At 60.0% G+C, this 17,764-nt stretch overlaps 4 protein-coding genes and 1 long non-coding RNA gene across 18 annotated transcripts; 2 read left to right on the forward strand and 3 right to left on the reverse strand.

The window, feature by feature from the left end:
* Positions 1-31: 31 nt before the first annotated feature.
* On the reverse strand, positions 32-1,125 carry HDDC3 (HD domain containing 3). Of its 4 annotated transcripts, XM_052672677.1 has the most exons (4): positions 904-1,125; positions 695-750; positions 361-601; positions 32-290 (listed from the first exon to the last, which is right to left on the reverse strand). In XM_052672677.1, exons 1-4 carry the CDS (start codon positions 1,013-1,015, stop codon positions 142-144), a joined length of 558 nt encoding a protein of 185 aa, XP_052528637.1. In that variant the 5' UTR covers positions 1,016-1,125; the 3' UTR covers positions 32-141. The 4 variants fall into 4 exon arrangements, with proteins under 4 accessions (XP_052528637.1, XP_052528635.1, XP_052528636.1 ...); XM_052672675.1 differs by having other exon boundaries at positions 695-1,015; XM_052672676.1 differs by lacking the exon at positions 695-750 and having other exon boundaries at positions 361-694; positions 904-1,012.
* Positions 1,083-13,197, reverse strand: LOC128075653 (tubulin polyglutamylase TTLL13-like). 11 transcript variants are annotated; one of them, XM_052672644.1, is made up of 17 exons: positions 12,933-13,197; positions 12,459-12,499; positions 10,891-11,009; positions 10,231-10,361; positions 9,145-9,301; positions 8,787-8,902; positions 8,011-8,167; positions 7,610-7,695; positions 7,244-7,469; positions 6,463-6,647; positions 5,366-5,554; positions 4,752-4,935; positions 4,244-4,441; positions 2,375-2,732; positions 1,600-2,191; positions 1,430-1,531; positions 1,083-1,360 (listed from the first exon to the last, which is right to left on the reverse strand). In XM_052672644.1, exons 1-17 carry the CDS (start codon positions 13,088-13,090, stop codon positions 1,096-1,098), a joined length of 3,264 nt encoding a protein of 1,087 aa, XP_052528604.1. In that variant the 5' UTR covers positions 13,091-13,197; the 3' UTR covers positions 1,083-1,095. The 11 variants fall into 11 exon arrangements, with proteins under 11 accessions (XP_052528604.1, XP_052528603.1, XP_052528606.1 ...); XM_052672643.1 differs by lacking the exon at positions 12,933-13,197 and having other exon boundaries at positions 12,459-12,869; XM_052672652.1 differs by lacking the exon at positions 8,011-8,167 and having other exon boundaries at positions 1,237-1,360; positions 1,997-2,191; positions 8,759-8,902.
* LOC128075667 (uncharacterized) lies at positions 2,726-5,430 on the forward strand. The gene is made up of 3 exons (XR_008203945.1): positions 2,726-4,256; positions 4,400-4,747; positions 4,929-5,430. It is a non-coding gene; the product is annotated as an uncharacterized LOC128075667 (long non-coding RNA).
* Positions 13,198-13,213: 16 nt separating the features above from the next.
* GDPGP1 (GDP-D-glucose phosphorylase 1) lies at positions 13,214-14,578 on the reverse strand. The gene is made up of 2 exons (XM_052672674.1): positions 14,523-14,578; positions 13,214-14,358 (listed from the first exon to the last, which is right to left on the reverse strand). The coding sequence occupies exon 2, from the start codon at positions 14,337-14,339 to the stop codon at positions 13,242-13,244; it is 1,098 nt and encodes a 365-aa protein (XP_052528634.1). The 5' UTR covers positions 14,340-14,358; positions 14,523-14,578; the 3' UTR covers positions 13,214-13,241.
* CIB1 (calcium and integrin binding 1) lies at positions 14,576-17,191 on the forward strand. Its single transcript, XM_052672680.1, has 7 exons — positions 14,576-14,700; positions 14,904-14,938; positions 15,296-15,398; positions 15,640-15,793; positions 16,011-16,129; positions 16,207-16,295; positions 16,533-17,191. The coding sequence occupies exons 1-7, from the start codon at positions 14,650-14,652 to the stop codon at positions 16,552-16,554; spliced, it is 573 nt and encodes a 190-aa protein (XP_052528640.1). The 5' UTR covers positions 14,576-14,649; the 3' UTR covers positions 16,555-17,191.
* Positions 17,192-17,764: the final 573 nt, after the last annotated feature.

The following is a 17,764-nucleotide window of genomic DNA, read 5'->3' on the forward strand; positions in this document are numbered from 1 at the left end:
GAACGCCGCCGCGAGCCCGCAGTTCCGCCGGAACCCACGCACCACGGGACCTCGCGCGCCGGAAGCACCGGGAGTCACGTGACGCCGCGCCGGAAGCACCAAGGCAATCAGGAAGGAGATGCGAGGTGGCACCCGCCACATTTATTGCCCCGTTCCCGGCCCCGGCGCCACGCCGCGCTCCTCCAGCAGCCGCTGCAGCGCCGCCTCCAGCGGCGGGCTCGTCCCGCGCAGGCCGGCCACCACTTCCGCCGCCCACCGGAAGTACTCCTGCACGCGCTCCTCCGACCATCCTGCGGGGACACGCGCGGCGCGTCACTTCCGGCGCCGGGCTCGCGGGGGGCGGGGCCAGGCCGGGCGCACCTTTGGGCGCGCAGCGCTGCAGGTCCCGCAGGTTGTGCAGTTTGTCCGCCAGTTTCACCAGCTTGGCCCGGGCGCTGCTGCCCGCCGCCCGCTCCACCTGCAGCCGCTTCCGCTCCGCCTTCGGCAGCGTTTTGTCGTCCGTCAGCTCCTCCACCACGCGCCGCACCTCGGGCCCGAAGCGCTCCTCGATCTCGGGCAGCGTGGTGTCCGTGTCCTCCACCGTGTCGTGCAGCAGCGCGGCCTGCGGGGGCCGGGGGGAGTTTGGGGGTGGGGGGGGACGGTGAGGGCCGGCCGGGCGGCGGCGTCCCCACCGCAGCCCCGGGCGGAGCGGTACCTGCAGCACCACAACGTCCGTGACCCCCGCCTCGTGTGACAGGATCCGCGCCACGCCTGGAACGGGAGACACCGGGAGGGGTGGGGAGGGAGGGGGTCGAGGCCCCGCGCCGCGCGCTCCACCGTAGGGGGGCTGACCGGACGGGAGCGGCACCGGGGCCTCGCTGCAGGGACCGCGAGAAGGGCAACGGGACGAGAGCGGCCGCGCACCGATGGGGTGGTTGATGTAGGGGGTGCCCTCGGGGTCCTTCCGCCGCTGCTCCCTGTGTTTCCAGGCCGCGAAGTCCGCCGCCTCCAGCAACCGCGCCGCATCCGAACCCATGGCCGTTGTGCGGGCTGCGCCGGCGCGCCGGAAAATATGCAAACGCCAGGAGCGGGCGGAGCCGAGCCCAGTTCAACAGTTTATTGCGACCCGTCCAGCCCTCGCGGCAGGCGGTACAGCAGCGAGCCGTCCGGGGCGCGCACCTCCGTGCCGGCGGGTGGAGCTGGGCCCGGGTCCGGACGCTGCGGGGCGGCGCGCAGCGCTCGCGCGTCCTGGCGCAGGCGGCGGTGCGGCGGGAGGCGGCTCCGGCTCCGCAGCACCCGGCGCACCACGTCGGGGCTGACGCCGAAGCCTTCGGCCAGGCGCTCCAGCGGCCACTCTTCGGGCAGTTCCTGCCGCAGGAACCTGCGGGTGCAGCGCGGTCACCGCCTACCGCTCCGTCCCGCCTCGCCCCGCCCGGACCCGGCCGCTCACCGCATCTGCTCCATCGCCTCCCAGGTCAGCGTCCGCTCGGGGGCGCCGCGCTCCGCGCCCAGCACCCGCCGCAACCGCGCCGCTGCCCGCCGCCTCCGTGCTCTGCGGGGAGAGAAACGTGTGAGCGCCCCGGTCCTCCCGGCCGCGGACTCGGCCCCGCAGTCCCGTACCTCTCGGCCTCATCCAGCACCGCGTTCGGCGGCTCCGGCTCCCCGTGCCACGTTGCTGCCGCCCGCCGCGGGGATGCGGCCAGCAGCGCACCGACCCGCAGCCCGCGCCGCACCAACGCCGCCATGACCCGAGGGGGGGCGGGGCGGGGGCGGCCCGAGGGCGGGGGAAGCGCGGGAGGCACGGCGGGGTCTGGGCACGGCGTGCCGCTCCCCGGCACTTGGGGCTGCGGGCTCCGGGGCCGCCGATAGCCGGCAGTTCGGAGTCCTGACGGACAACTGGGCCTCGACGTCCCGCAGGACCCCATGACCAGAGCGAGGGCGCTCGGATGGAACCCCCGGCAGCCGCGGTGCAGGGAGCGGCGCCCGGGGGGGGGCTGGAGCCGCCGCTGCCCCTTACCTGTGCTGCTCACGTCGCGGAAATTCATGGCGCTGGCGCAGCGCGTGTGCAGCACGAGAGCGGCAGAGGCTACGAGGAGCCGCCGTGCTGCCGCACCGCTGAAGCCGCCATCACCCGTGGCCTTGCCTGCACGGGCCGGGCATCCCAGCGAACCGCGGTGAGCGCTGCCTGCGCAGAGCGGCCGCCCGACGTCACCTGCAGGAGCACAGACAGCGCGTGGGCAGCCGCACAGCTGCAGCCTGCTGTTCTTTGTGGCCGCCGCACAGCCCCCAACCGCGGAACAGCTCCACCCAGCCCTCCTGCTTCTCCATCAGAACTTCCATGGCTCTGCACGCAAAGCACACAAAGGCAGAACCAAAGCGAGATAATCGCACTCACATCCTTCCGCCTCGTTTCTGGCTGCAGAGAGCTGCCAGGCGCTCATCGGCCTTCTGGTTTTAGTGCAGGGCTGGGTAGCTGCTGCTGGCTCTGCAGCCCGGCTCCACGAGTTGCCCCTGTCCTGGGGCTGGGCGCTGCACTGCACCGTGTGCTGCTCTCGGAAAGGGATGCTCTGCCCTCGAACCAACAGCGTGCCCGGGGCAGGGTGCTGGCCAGCCAGCAGCTGTGCCCTGGTGCTGTGCTTACGAGCACACGGCCGTCCTGAAGGCCACACGGTGCCTCTTGGGAACGAGAGGGGGATGATGGTCATCAAGGGGGCAGGCTGCTGTGCCTGCGGTGCGTCCCAAAGAAACTGCGTCTGGAGGGAGAGAAAGCGGTTGTAGCTTAGCTCTGGAGACCCTTGATGAGAGACAGGAAGGAAACGTCTCCCGTGCCGGTGCTCACTACACATTGCCCACATTGGCTCTCCTGCGCACACCTCAGCCTTGGATTCAAATCATCCAGGTGGACGGCGTCTGATCTGCCTGCAGCAGAGCTCAGAGGCTCCCATGCACTGCCCGAAACATCGCCCTGAGCTGCAGCAGGGCTTGTGGAAAGAAACGCCACAGCCTTGTGGGGAGGCTTCAGTGATGAAGGATCTGACCCAGCCCTGTACAGTCCTTTGCTTCTGAAAAGATCTGCCCAGAGCCAGGGTGGAACTCGTGGTTTCAAGTTCTGCTTTGCTTTGTCTGGGAGCAGAAAAGGCAGCTACCATCAGTTCTTACAGATCAAATCGCACCTTACACTTGTTTTGTTAAATTAAAGGGACGTTTCCAATTTGCTGTAAGGCACAGAATACTCCCACAGCCCACATAATTCCTGCAATTCTGGTATCTGGAGTTTGTCAGCATCCTTGCAAGGTGTGCTGTCCTTCCAAGCAGGAGTGGAAGGCCTTTATGGAAGCAGGTGGTGCCAACAGGAGAGGACCTTGCAAGGCTTTTCACAACTGCCAGTCAACAATTAGCACTTTCTCCACATATCAGATATCAGCCATCAGCTCTGCTGCAGCCCTTACAGCCCACTGGAGTCCAGTGATGACAGACTGCTGGCTTTCTCCTCATCTGATTTCAGAACACTGGCACCTGTGGCCAGGTTTGGGAACTGTAGGCAAGCAAATCTAGCTCCAAATTTTTCCTGGGCATAACCCTGCACAGCCCAGTTTTCTTCAGCTGTGCACCTTGAAATAATCCAGGATATGACAGTGGCAAAGCCAAGGGCTTAGACTACAGCAAGCTCTTGCAGAGCAAACATGATTGTCAAGGGGAAGCCCCACACCAAGGACTGAGCTCTGATGTGTTTCCAGCACGTGCGCTGTCAGATGTGCAGGGGGCTCTTCACCTTCCATGGGTGGGGGCTGTGTAACACAGAGGCTGGGGGGTTTAGGAAGAGGCACTGCTTGCAGTGCAGAATTCACCGAGATGTTTTTAGGTATTTCTACACTTCCACTCAGACCCTGTTTGCTGCTTGTGCTTCTTTGCCATGCTCCCAGCACTTCTGTGCTCGTAGCTCAGAGAACTCCTGCTCGGGAATTAATCTTACTTAGACAGGAGAACCTTATGGCCCTGAAGAAGCAGACCACGCCGTGCTGCGCGTGGGGACAGCGAAAGGCAGTGTTATCAGACTGTCTTTTGGAATGAGAATGAGGGACCTTCTGAGGGGTGGTGCCCAGGGGCTCTGTGTGAGTGCCTGGCGCGCCCCCAGCCCTTGTAGGAGAAAAAGACCCGCGGACCCGGGCAGCACGTTGGACCTCGTTTAAATGAGCCGCGTTCTGCCACAAGCGGCGGCGCCCTGTGGTGGCCTCGTAGAAGCATCGGGGCGAGCTTCAGTTACCTGCATCTCAGAGGTAACAGCGCAGGGTCTGTGGCTGTCAGATGATCTCCCAGTTGTGGGAAGCAGCTGGGAGAGCTGATCCACGATGCCCAGGCCTTGGATGAGGTTCTTACGCCTTGCAAGAGCATTCACTCTTTTCTTCTCTTCATTTTCCAGAATATCCTGAGGCTGCATGGAGTCATACTGCACGTGTTCTGTCTTAGGAAAGAAGCACCCGACTTACAGCAAAGTTGAAACTACAGAACTGGGCGAGAGATACAAAACTGCAAACTGCTCTGAGCCCTACAGGGAATTCAGACCTCAGGGTGGAGTAGGATGAAAATCCCTATGATGGCACAGCAGCAAAGGGCAGCACTGCTTCCAGGTGCCTCCTGGCACAAGCTGTCAGCCCCACAGGACTTCACGGAGGGGCCTCATCTCCTTAGGAGATACCCGTGGCCCAGTACTGCTCCTAGAGCCACAGACTGCCTTTATACACCATGGATGAGCACAGATGAAAACAAGGTACCTTTTTATCCCACATCTTTGTGCTTCTGTAGGTGAAGTGGGTTGCAGAAGCTGAGGCTTTGTTGTGGATCATGGATTTGTCTGCGGGCGACTCTCCCTGCAGCCCTTCCTTCCTCTCTTTTTTCTTCTTGCTGTTAACAGCTTCTAACTTTTCTTTCTTCATGCGAATTTCTTCCAGTTGTTGCCTGCCACAGAAGAGCTGTCTTGGTCACTGGTTCCATAAGAGTCATAATAGCAAAACTGCAAAGACTTCAGTCTGAGGACATTTTACTGCAGTCAAGTACTGTAGTGAATAATCATAAAGAAAGCACGCCAAGAAGTGAGGGAGGAGTGCTTTTAAGAGAGCCTCTCACTGCTGTGAGAAATGCCCATGAATTAGTCTGTGCCTGCCAGAAGGGGGAGAACAGTGGAGGACGTTTCAACACGTGCCTCCGGATTCCAAAAGCCAGTGGAATACTGCATTTGCCCTCAAAGTTCCTGCTACAGGAGTTGCTTTGCCACGGCAACAAAGCACAGCAGACTGCCCGTATCCAGCTCTCCACAACCTCCTTGCTTCCCTTAAACAACACACTCACTCCCAGCAAAGGGTCACAAGGAAGCGGTGTGTGAACGTACCTGGTACACTCCTCTCGTGCTCTGGACGATGCAGTCTCCTTGAAGAGGGAGCTGCTCTGCTTGAAAAACGGCTCATACTTGTCAGTGCCACACGCTGGGTAAATGCGCCGGTAGCTGCCCAGGTGGGAGTTCTCATAGTCCTCTGCCTCAGAGAGCCAGGCTGCCTGGCTGCCCTCTGCCTCCTCATGTCTGCAAACCAGGAGACAGCGCAGGCAGGCGGGGAGCTGCGATGGGAGGCTCCAGGTATTTTACAATGGACACAGCTCGATTTTTGCTCCTGTCTTTCCCTGTCTGAGAGCCCGTTTCACACATGTTCGCTGCTGGGAACCAACAATTCCCACTTGTTCATTCTCTACATGGCGAATGCTGCTGGAGCATTTTCAGATGCCTCCCCTGCTGCCGGGATCACACCCTGCCCCTCAGCCTTTTCACCCAGCTAAGCTGGTTGCCAGAGTTCAATTACAGTGTTTGTGTTCAAGGAGCGTTTGCCACTCCGCACTCAGCTGGGAGCTTTCAGCCAGCAGGGAGCTGGGAGCAGTGGGGGCTGCAGGGACATGAAGTGTACGGAGTAACGAGCTCAGCTTCCCCAGCCTGCAGTTTTCTCAGGTTTCCTAATTGAAATGGGAGCTGGAGGCAGTTCCTGCCTTGCCCCGCACAGCAGGAAAAGCCCGGGCAGCAGCCTCATCTAAAATGGCCTCGAGAGGCCGTGCAGATTAATAAATCATGAAAGGGCATGCAGACAAAGAAGGGTGGGAAAATGCTCAACCCTGGGAAAGGAATCCTGCTTTGGAGAAGAGCCCTGTGCCCCGCGGTGCTCCTGGTCCCTGAAGCAGTGCTATGACCCGTCCTGTGAGAGTCACTGCGAGACCAGCAACGTCCTGCTGCAGCCTGACTGCGCTGAAGGACACGAGGACATGCAGCTCTAAGGGGAAGCGCAGGGATCATAGCACAGGGAGTCCCAGATCTCTTCTGAGATCAGTTCTGGACAGGCTCTCCCTGTCCAGAGTGCAGATGGCTTGGGTGGGCTGTCAGAGGCTGCACAGAGCCACGGCTTCTTCTCCTCACAGGGACCTGCAGTGCCATTGGGAAGGCAGTACCTGGACACACGAGGAGACCGACGAGCCTGCAGGAGTCGTTCCTTTGCCTGCTGTTTGTCTTCCTCCATCGCTTTCCTTTTGCTACAGGCGTGCACGTTTATCAAGTTGATGGTGTCAAAGAGAAGAGCATCCTTCACCTCACGGTCCAGGTGAGAGTCTGTGGTGAAGCTGGGAGAGTGGTTCACCTGCCAAAACAAACAGCTCATCTAGCCTGGCAATTCCCAGCACTCAGACTGCTGCCTGCAGCAAGCTTGCTGGCCCCAGCCTGCCCCTCTGCATGCTTTCCATTGATCAAAGAATATCCAATGTTGGAAGGGACCACAGAGATCGAGTCCAACTGATGTTCTCCCCCATAACAGTGGCTGAAAGCAGGAGGGCGTGCACACCATCTGTCCCTGCTGCCATATGATGCTCATCCACACTGCAGGCTGCTCAGCCTCTGTGCCCCCACAGGACTGCAAGAGCAGAGCAGCTGTCATAAATTCAGGATGCTGTTACAGATCGAGGAGCACCGAGGTTCAGGAAACTCCCTGCTGTTAGAGAGGCTGTGTAGGGAACAGGCTCTTAGATCTGGTGGATTAAGGTTGCTTGGCCTGCAGAAGGTTGTTTGGCCACTCGTATTCATAACCCGTTTAATTCTGAGAGTGAGGTGGCCTGGTTTAATAAATAAGTTCTGTTCAGCCCACCAGCCCTTGTTCTTGAGCTTCCTGCACACAAGCAAGCTTTCAACTATCTGCTACTTTCAGAGCTGCTTCAACACAGCAGGAGATTTCTTCCTCACCTCTAGTAGCCAAGGTTTCAGATTTCTGTCTAGCAAAATATCAAAACCCAGTATCTCAAAACAGGCACAGCTGGTAGTGTGGTTAGGAAAGCAGCTTTGGTAATTGTGCTTCACCACAGGGTGAGCTGAAATAAGAGTCTTTATAATTATATCTTCAATATCTTCCCAGAGTTTTGTTGTGTTGTAGCTGTTATCCATCATCCAGGCATTCAGGGTGGAGAGTTTCCTGTGTGGAAGACAGGAGATGATAAGAGCTCACCTGTGACATCACACCACCCCAAAAATGGTGGAAGCAAACAGCTGTCCGCAGTGCAGCTTTCCTGCAGGATGTCACGGAGGCGCTGTGGTACCTGGACAAGACTGTACCTCTTACTGCCCATCGTGTCATCCTGGACAAAGTTTGCATTACGTTTGTTGATAGCATAATTGGTCAAATGCATGCAGATGTCACCCTGAGAGAGGAACCACAAGAGACCTTCATTTACACTTCATTGCAGAGCATCAATGGAAACAATTCCGGTAGTACTGATCTAGCCACCAGCTTCACCCGCTTTTACCTCCTCTCTGTAGCAATGGTTTTCAGCTTTGATTCACCAGAAGTTAGAGCTAACTGCTCTACTTGCTTCACGCCACTGCCCCAATCTCCTGGGTAGAGCACAGGAGTCAGCTCCACAGGCACTGTTCCAGTTGTAACCTCACCACTGAACAAGGGACTCCCCAGGGCAGAAGCTGCAGCACATTTCTGCAGACTCGTCCTCTTTACTCACGTGAAGCAGAAGGCCTCTCCAAGACATAAACGTGTTGGAGTGACAGAGGGCAGGTAATTGTGCAGCTATGGGAGAGGGGCACCTCGCATCAGACTGACGAGAGGGCCACAATCCAACAGACTCCACGTTCTTTAGGGATGTTATACACCACAGACCCCTGCTTAGAAAGGCGCAGTGTCAAGGCCTGCACCTTTCTTCCTTTCTTTCCCATTTCCCCTCCTTGTCTCCTAGGCTGTTCCACTACCACCAGGAAAGCTCCAGGTCTCTGCCCAAAGTACAGATGGACAAGGAATGGTACAGACCCAAGAGCACTCACAGAGGCAAGAAGCAGCAGCAGTGTTGCCTAGAGACACTGCGGGGTCTCCATCTGTGCAGATTTTTGTTACCTAACTGGGTGAAACCTCGGAGGAATCACATTTGAAATTATTGTTGGCCCAGTTTTGAGCAGAAGGCTGGACTTGAGACCTTCCTAGGTTCCTCCAAATCCAGACACCTCTAAGATTCTGTGATAATGTCATTAAAAAGCCTAGATGTGGGACCTGGGATGTACTTCAGACACCCCCAAATACCTTCTGTGTGGAGGAGGTGCAGAGGGAGGAGGGAGCAGGAAAAAAGAAAACCGAGTCCCATAAAACCTACCAGTCCCTGCCTTTTCAGGGTATGGAATGCCCCTAGGACAAATTAGGGACCAAAAGCTACAGACACTACATCAGTTTTTTGTAATCCTCCCCTTCTATTTTTTTTTTACCAGGTTTCTCCTTCTGGGATCGATGTACCTCATGGTGGCAAACCGGGCCAGACCCTCCTTGTAGACAAAAATCCTCAGTGGGTCACAAGATGTGACCAGCACATAGACACGCATGTCAAACTTAAAGCCATCAATAAGGAAAGGCTGCGAGGAAAAAGGCAGGAGCAAGCATGAGATAAGGGAACATTGCTGGGTGTGCTGCTGAGTCCCCAAGGCCAGCTGCTCCACCTGCACCGCCTGCGCCTCTTCCAGCAGCCCAGCAGCGAGGAGGAAGACAAGCTGCGCCCCTGGCTTCAAGAGACACGGGGCAAAGGACGAGGAGCAGGCAGGGTGCGGGAAGAGCAAGGCAGCTGCAGTCCTTCCCCGGCCTCAGCTCATCCTCCTACCTTAGAGATATACTGCTGACAGATCATGTGCTCCCCGTGCCTGATCTCCCCTGGGTCGCGTGTTATGAAGATGCCTCGGCCTTGGCAGCCGCTGTCGGGCTTGCAGATGAACGTTCTGTTCTTCCTCCTGCGCCTGTAGGCCTGGAAGTCCCCGTAGCTGTGCAGAGGGGGTGACTGTTACAGGCTGCAGAACACCAGCCCCTCGCTTCTCTGGTAACACTCAGACATTCAAACTACTGTGCTAACAACAGACCTAGGTTCTGCAGCGGGGAAATAGTACAGCAATTGCTGGCTTACATCAGGAATACATTATTTAGTCCTTGAGCAACCTGACAAAGCTCTTCCAGTTCCAGCTTTTTCTTGCACACATCTCTACCTCTACCAGGAGTTTCATGGGAAACGTTCAGCACTATTTGTACAGAAGTCAGTGAGGATTTTGGCTCTGCTGCTGCAGAGGGATCGGGGAAAAATAAAACAGTGCCTGCAAAGGAGGAGGAGGTCACAAGCCCTTACATCCCCTTCTGTTCCAGCTCATCAGCAAATGGTCAGCAGGCTGCAGCCAGGATGCTGTGAGCAGGGTGCAGGGGCTCACAGGCTGCGCTCACGTATCGCATCACCTGCTTGGTCTGCAAAAGCAGCTCCATTGGGATATGATGCCTTCAAGAGTCAAGCCCACATGCCAGTTAATTATTTGCTGTTGATGGAGGAACACTGTCTCTGTCCTAAAGGGAAATGAGGAGCCATACCGACCCTTCTTGCGTGAGCGGTGGGCACTGAACCCAGCCTGCGTGGGGAGAGAGCCTCCTCTGCTCTGCATTTACCTCTGCTGTTCCCGGTGAGCTGCAGAGGGACGTTCCCCAGAAACACAGATGTTATGCTTCTCATCCTGCCCTGTGGCTTTCAGGGCGGGTCCCTCTTCCGAGGTTCAGCTCTTTGGCCACTGAGCACAGTAAACATCGTAGGGGATGTCATTCCACAGGAAACCTCAGAGGCCATTCCCATCCAAGCCCTAGCTGTGAAGCACAGTGCTTCTCACTTCCCCATTTCATACCCCTGTTCTCTGCTCCATTCATGTGTATCACTCACTCAGCTGGCAGGCTCCACGTGCGGGGAAAAATATTGTATTCCTTGGGGAAGAGTTTGAGCATGCGGTTGAGGTTGCGAGCCAACAAATCCTTCCGGCAGATCTCAATCATGCCAGGAAAATGGTTGATTTTCTGAAAGAGGTGCAGAAGAAAAAGAGAGTTGTCAGTGATAATCCTTGAGGTCAAGGAAAGGCAGTGTATGGAGAAACAAGCACGCAGAACAGGAAGCCAGGCCAGTTGTTGCCTTGAACGCCTGCTGAAGGACAAGAGTTCGCCGACTGCCTTATCTGACTTCAGCAGCATGATTTATCTGCTCATTCCATCTCAGCCCTGAAGCTCTGCCTTCCTACAGTATTGCAGCTTCTGAAAGGGAGCAGCTTGTCAGCGAGAGCCATTTATTTCACTCTACATTCAAGGGGCTGGCAGCCTTCCAGCTCCCCACTGACTGTCAGACTGTTACTGATGGCATCGCTGCAGACACAACAGAAGCAGCGACTGATGAACCCGCGCATCTGGGACCAACACACAGAACGTGGGGCACAAGCGCTACTTTCAGACAAATCGGTTTTGTTCTGCAACACTTTGTTCCACTAACAGCTCCGTCTCGTCCTCCTGTCCTGAGCTCTTCCTGCTGGGCACCCCCTCTCCATGGGGACCTTACCTGAAACCGCTTCATTTCCATCACACGTTCCAGAGAGACAGAGCAGTCAGTCCAGTACACCGTCCACTCCTCATTTTCTCCCGCTTCTCTCAGCCCGCAGCACAGCGCAGCACGACGCACTGTGTGGAAGGAAGCACAGACGAAGGTCCAGGGGGAGGACACGAATGCCAGGGATGGTTAAATCCACAGAGTAAACAGGAGGGTGGGCAAAACTCTTCAAGCTGCACTGCCACCCCCAGGGATGACAAGGTCTAAACAGGACCCTTCAGAAGACCTCAGAAACACAAACTATCAGCTAAATTCAACACAGCCTCTGCCTGCAGGTGCACTGGGAACCATCGGCCTGCAAGTCCACTTGCCTTGGGGTTCCAGAACATCCCCTGCATTACAGCAGGCTTGAATCCACCCTGGGTTTGATGCCACACAGCTAAATACAGGTCTTTGAAAGGTGTTGGCTTCACCTTCAAAATCAAAGGCTAATTGGTAGCAGAATGCATGAGCTTTGGAGTGGAAGGCTGTTGCTGCCATGATCAGTGTCGGTGCCAATTCTGAATTTGCCCTCTTACACAGCTGGGGAGCTGATGAACAAACCACGTGTGAAACAGAAGCAGGTTAGGAAACGCAGGGGGCAGCTCTAAGTCAGAGGCCTCTGTCTTTCCACACACCCACAGCCAGGTGGCCAGAACTGCCCAACAGCCCACATGCTATTGAGGCCGTTTGGGCCCTCCTCCATCACAACCCTGCCACCTTGCATTGGCTGTTGCCTTGTTGCTTATTCTGGGCTGACCAGCTCGGCCCAGCAGCACCACAAAGAGCAGCCCTGGGCACCACAGCTCTGGAGGTGGGCGTGAAACTGTCCTGGTTCCTATGGAGCTCACATTGCCACACCATGTTCTGTCGTGGATCCTCATCCACCTCCCATCACCAAAGCTCCTGAGCATGGCCGCAGGTGAAACACGTGTCGCTCTGGGTGAAAACAGCATTCCTCACACAGCTGACAAGGCTGTGACCTTCAGCAATGCAAACACAGTAGTAATGCTAGAGTAGTCATTAGCAAATTGACTAATAACATCCATCAAATCGTTCTTTTGAGAAATAGCTTGTGGCAGCAAAGAAGAGCGAGACAGGAGCCTGAAGCAGCTGCCTAGAGCACGTCATTGCAGAGGAATATCAAAGAGATATCGCAGCTACTGATCCAGCCTGCTGCACCGCCTGCTTCAACTGTTTGTAGCTTTCACTCCATTTTCCCAAGCACAGCTACCATCCTGCACTGTAACTGCCTCCAGCCAAACCCTTCTCACCAATTTTAGCAGGAGTGTGGCACATACAGGAACGGAGGGTGGTGAGGGCTTGCAATGCTGCTGTGCAGCTTGGGTCTCTTTAAAGCACAAAGCTCCTCAGCCCACAGTGGAGAATATTCACAGGGATCCAAGTTGCTCACAAGCAGTAAACACATAACACAGAGGTGACTCTGCAGTGGAAATTCAATACCAGCCCACCTCGCCAGCTGAACCTGCACGGCTTGCTGCAGGCGGGCTCCATCCTTGGGGCCGCATCCTCGGACTTACCGCTCTCGTACTTGCAGCTGCTCAGGTTAATGGATGGGATGCTGGAGTTGAAAGAGACGACACAAGAGCTGCTCAGTGAGGCGACCAGCCCAAGGGGAGTGGGCACAAAGGAGACAACTGTCCACCACACCCGCACACCCCACAGAGCCAACTGCCAAGTCTGGCCCGTCACCACGGGCCGTGAGGCAGACGGTGCCAGGCCCGTGCCGTTCCTTAGGAGGACGCGCATGCCGGGGCAGTTCCCGTTCCTCCTGGGGCTCCGACCCGCCTGCAGGACCCCAGCCCGAGGGCTGCAGGCCCAGACACCGCGGGGCCGCTCCGCCTGCGGACCCCGCAACAGACACAGGAACGCGGTGTGTGCACAGAGGCTTTATGTGCGCAGCGTGGCCCGGGCAGCACGGCTCTCGCCGGACGGACTGACGCACGGACGGATACAGGCCGCGGGATCGAGCCGCCTCCCCCCGCCGCACTCGCCTGCACTTCCTCCGTTTCTTTCGCGGTCTCGAGCTGGAGGCGGCAGCTCCGGACTCGTTCCCGGGCGCAGCGGACCCGCTCGCAGCTGCCGTCCCCGAGGAGCCGCCGCCGCCGCCGCTCGCCTCCATGGCGCCGCTCGAGACCGCCGCCGTTCCCATGGCGACGGGGCAGCTGTCTCCGCTCGACCATAGAGAGCCGAGCACAGCCAGCTAGAGCGGCCCCGGACCGGTCACGTGGTCGCACCCGCCGCACCTCGCGATTGGCTGGCGGGGCCCCGCGGCGCCCCCCCGCGGGCAGCGCCCCCGCGGCTCAGTCCTCCAGAAGCAGCGCCAGGTCAGCAGCGAGGCGGCGCATTTCCGGTTCCGGCAGCAGGGGTCGGCGGATGGCGCGCAGCACCTCGGCCTCGCTGAGTTCTTCGAAGGCAGCGGCCGTGGCCACGGGCAGGAACCCGGCCAGCTCGCACAGCGCCACGTTGAAGGCCGCGCTCTCCTCGACCTCGAAATGCGGCCTCCTGGCCCACAGCAGCAGCCGCAGCCCCGCGCCAGGCCCGGGCCCGACCGAGCCCTCTGGCGGAGCGCCCCGCGTCACGAAGACGTTGTAGGCCAGGCCCAGGGCCAGCAGGCGGGCGGCCGCCCTGCACGCGTCCCGGGCCAGCGCCTCCAGGCTGGCGCCCGCCGTGTAGAAGAGCAGCGCCGGCGCTGGGGCCTCTAGCAGGAGGTTGAGCCCCCGCGTGGGGCAGAGCGGCTCGGCCGGTGCCGTCTCCACCAGCAGCGGGTGGGCGAGGTAGAAGCCGTGCAGGTGCAGGTGGTTGACGGAAGCGGAGGCCCCCAGGCTGTTGAAGCCCACGCGGAAGCCGGGCTGGGCGCTGAGCAGCACGGCCTCCAGCCCCACGCGCAGCAGCTCGGGGGTGAGGATTTGCGGCAGGCGCAGCGTCGGCTCCGGCAGCAGCAGCACGTGGCCGCGCTCCAGGGGGCTGACGTTGATCACCACCAGCGCGTGGTCCGCAGCCGCGAGGTCGCTCTCGGCCGCCGACCTCCGGCGCAGGCGCAGCAGCACCTCACCGGGGCGGATCTGCGTGAAGTTGAATTGCTGAGAGTCGAAAGGCTGCGTCAGGCTGCGCACTGCTTGCGGCCGCCTGCGCTCCGTGCTGCGCTGCGCGTTGAGCTGGACCAGCAGGCGCATGGCGCCGGGCAGCACGCGGGTGGGCAGCTCCGCCAGGTGGTACCGGAACAGCCCCCGCGCCATGCGCTCCTGCCAGGCCCCCAGCAGCGCCCGGTCGAAGCGGGACGGCGCGGTGCCCGGCCAGGCGACGCCCTCCAGGATGAACTCATCCTCGTGGTACGCGAAGTCCTCGGGCTGAAGGGCGTCCTGCAACTGCTCTTGGTGCTCACCGGTCCCCGCTGCCATGCTTGGTGCCACCGGGAACCTGACGGAGGGGGAACGCGGGCACGAGTTGGCCGACCCCGTCCCCAGCCCTGACCCCCGTCCCCAGCCCTGACCCCCGTCCCCGACGTTCGTCCCATCACCCGCCGCACCCGCTCTGGCCCGGCCCTCACGTCCCGCCGATCTCCCACCCATCACACCACGCACCTGCGCTTCCAGCGGGTGCCGCGCGGGGCCGGGGGCGGTGCTACGTGCAGCGCGTACCCAGCCCGGGGCGGGCCGTTGCTACGGGAGCGGCAGAGTGACGTGCGGGGCGGAAGCGGCGCCGGGCGCCATGGGGGGCTCCAGCAGCCTGCTGTCCCGGGAGGCGCTGGGGGAGTACCAGGTCTGTGGGATGGGCTGTTGGGGCGCTCGGGGGGAAAGATCACCGGGTAGGGGGGGCGAAGGATGGGAAATCTGCGGTCCCGTATCTGGGGGAGCTCCCGGCTCTGTGAGAACCGGGGAACGGGGGCAGTCCGGGGCTGCGGCGGGGACCGGGACGGAGCCTCTTCCTTCGGCGCCCCCGCGCTGACCGCGCTCTCCCCGCAGGAGCTGACGTTCCTGAACAAGCAGGAGATCCTGCTGTAAGTGCCGGGGCCGGGGCTCTGCGGGAGGGGGGCTCAGCCCTGGGCATTCTCCCCGCGCCGCGGGCGCTGCTCACCCTGGGAACTGCTCTCCGTGGGGGGTGGGCGGGCAGCGCGGAGCTGGGCCGGGCCGTTTTCGTGACCCCGGGGTGCGAAGTGCGCGGGTGCGGCCTCGCCGGGCGGGGCGAGCGGCTCCGGGTCCGAGAGAGCGGCTCCGGCTGCGCGACGGCACCGCTCCTGGACGGGGCGGGCAGCGGCTCCGGCCCCGCGCGGTGCCGCCTGGGGGCCGCGCTGCTCCGCCCCGGGGCTGCCCCGCGTGCTCCCGCACAGAGCGGCCCCTGTCGTCGCTTTCTCTAGTGCCTACAAGAGGTTCAGTGAGCTGCTGCCGAAGGAGCAGAGGGAGAACGCCTGCTCTGTGCGCGTTCCCAAGAGCCAGATCCTGACGCTGCCGGAGCTGCGGGTACGGTACCTGGAGCGGGCCGGGTGGGCGGGCTCGCCCGCTGAGCGCTCTCGGTGCTGGGAGCGCGCCGTGCTCGTCGTGTGGCACCGTGGGTTGCTTCCTCGGCCCTGTGCAGAGCAGCCCCACGGCCCCGCTGTGTGGTGGCACGGCTGCGCCGGGTGGGATGGGCTGAGATCAGAGCGGAGCTTTGCTCCACGTGGTTCAGTGCCAGCCCTGTCCTGAGCCTTCCCCGCCTTGGCAGGCAAACCCCTTCCAGCACCGGATCTGCCGTGTGTTCTCCACGTCAGCGGATGGGGACGACAGCCTGTCCTTTGAAGACTTCCTCGACATGCTGAGCGCCTTCAGTGATGCTGCCACCTCAGATGTCAAATCCCACTACGCCTTCCGCATCTTTGGTAACCCTGAGTGTGAACGTGGTGTCCTGGGATCCCACCCACTGGCCGGGGACAGTTGGCAAGGGCTGGCAGCTCCTTTAGCGTGCCCGCGGGGCAGCTTTGGGGACACCTTCTGTACTTGGAGCTGCTATGCCCATTCCAGCCCCCTCTCAGCACAGGTGCTTTGTGACTTGAGTCACAGGGACCCCACAGAAACATAACTTTCTTCTGCCCAAAGACTTTAACGATGACGGGGTCCTGGACAGAAAGGATTTGGAGGAGCTGGTGAACTGCCTGACAGGGCAAGGCGAGGAGGCACGGCTGAGTAGCACTGAGATGGAGCAGCTCATCTGTAACGTAAGGACCTGAGCTGGGCAGGGAGCACTGCGTAGTCCCGGCCCCGGAGAGCTCGGTGTTCACTGCCTGTCCTGCAGGTCCTGGAGGAGTCTGACATTGACAAGGATGGCACCATCAACCTCTCTGAGTTCCAGCATGTCATCTCCCGCTCCCCAGACTTTGTCAGGTATGTGGCTTCCAGCAGTACAAGGGGTCCCAGGAGTCAGCCCGCCCTGCTGCTGTGCTGGCTTTGGGGCAGCACTTATCAGAGCAGCAAGGCAAGGCCACCCCTTAGAAGTTCCTTTAGGAACTTCCTCCTGCGTGTACTCATCTACGCAAGAGCACAGCACATGCACAGAGCTGGTTGCTCACAAACCACTTCTCGTGCAGCAAGGAGGTGCTGAACACATCTTATCTCTTACAGCTCCTTCAAGATTGTCCTGTGAGGGCCCTGCGGCTCTCCTGCAGATCTGCTTCTCCAGCTGCTGCAGCTCTTTATCTCAGATGTTCCCTCTTCTGAGGAGAGCAGCTCAGGCCCTGCTCCTCCCCAGCCTGGCAGTGCTGCACCATGCTGCAGGGCAGGACTCTGCTCCCCCAGTGCCTGGTGGGCTTGATTACAGGTGTCCAGACGCCCCATGAGGATCCACCATGGGCAGCAGCTTGGCTGTCCCAGCAGCACATTTTTACCCCACACAAGCACAGCTCTGTGGTTGATGGGGCAGGCACAGAAGGTGCCACAGTGCATCGAGCACAGCCCCTCTCACCACCCCCAGTACCATATGTGCCTTCTGCTGCTCTTCCATGGGGCCTTTCTGCACCCTGGGGAGCAGTCTCTCCAAGCAATAACCCAATTGCACTTTGGATGTGCCATCCCAGCAGTGCTTCCCCTTTGCTGCCCTGGGGCACAGGGGCTGCACTCCTCGCTTCTGCACCAATAAACTCAGGGTCTGTTCTCGTTTTCCAGTTCTTTCCTGTCTGCCTTAGGTTCATGCTCAGCCAGCGCTCTGCCTGGTGCACGCAGGGCCTGGCCCCTTCCTTTGTACGCTGGAGAGGACAAATAAAGGGCTCTGGTTTCACCCCCAACCTGGTCCTGCTGCCAGTGGCCTTTGTCTTGCGTCAGGGGAGGGAGGAGCGGGGTGCGAGTGCTGCAGGACCACTGCCAAGATGGTGCTGGGGACGTGGCCCCCTGCCAGCCCCAGGCAGCTCCTGGGAACAGCGGTCCCAGTTCAGCAGGGGGCAGGTCCTAGTGCTGCTGGAGAACAGCTCGGTGCAGGATCCCTCCCTCCTTGGGAGAACCAGAGGCTGTTCCCAGAGCGCTTAGCAGGCGCTGCACAAAGAGCTCTGCTCTCTAGCAGGAGGCACAAAGGGAAATCCAGGGCAAGCAAGCAGTACCTTTGCTGTGCCGCGCAAGGGCCCTTTGTGTCTGTTCATCCAGCGGGCTCGGTGCTGGCTGGCTGCCATCTGGGAACAGCTCTGTTCAGGGAGCCCTCAGCATTCCCTAGCAGCACCATGCTGAGACGGCTGCAGGGTCTGGTGCTGCCAGTTCCCGGTGCTGCTGGATCCGCAGCCCCAGCTTGCTGCTGTTTCTCACGTCCTGGCTGCTTGCTCCCAGCGATGCGGGCCCTTCCAGCTCGCCGCCCCGCAGCGATGATGCTA

The sequence above is a fragment of the Tympanuchus pallidicinctus genome, unplaced genomic scaffold (genome assembly GCF_026119805.1).
Source record: "Tympanuchus pallidicinctus isolate F22 unplaced genomic scaffold, pur_lepc_1.0 scaffold12, whole genome shotgun sequence".
Classification (NCBI taxonomy): Eukaryota; Metazoa; Chordata; class Aves; order Galliformes; family Phasianidae; genus Tympanuchus; species Tympanuchus pallidicinctus.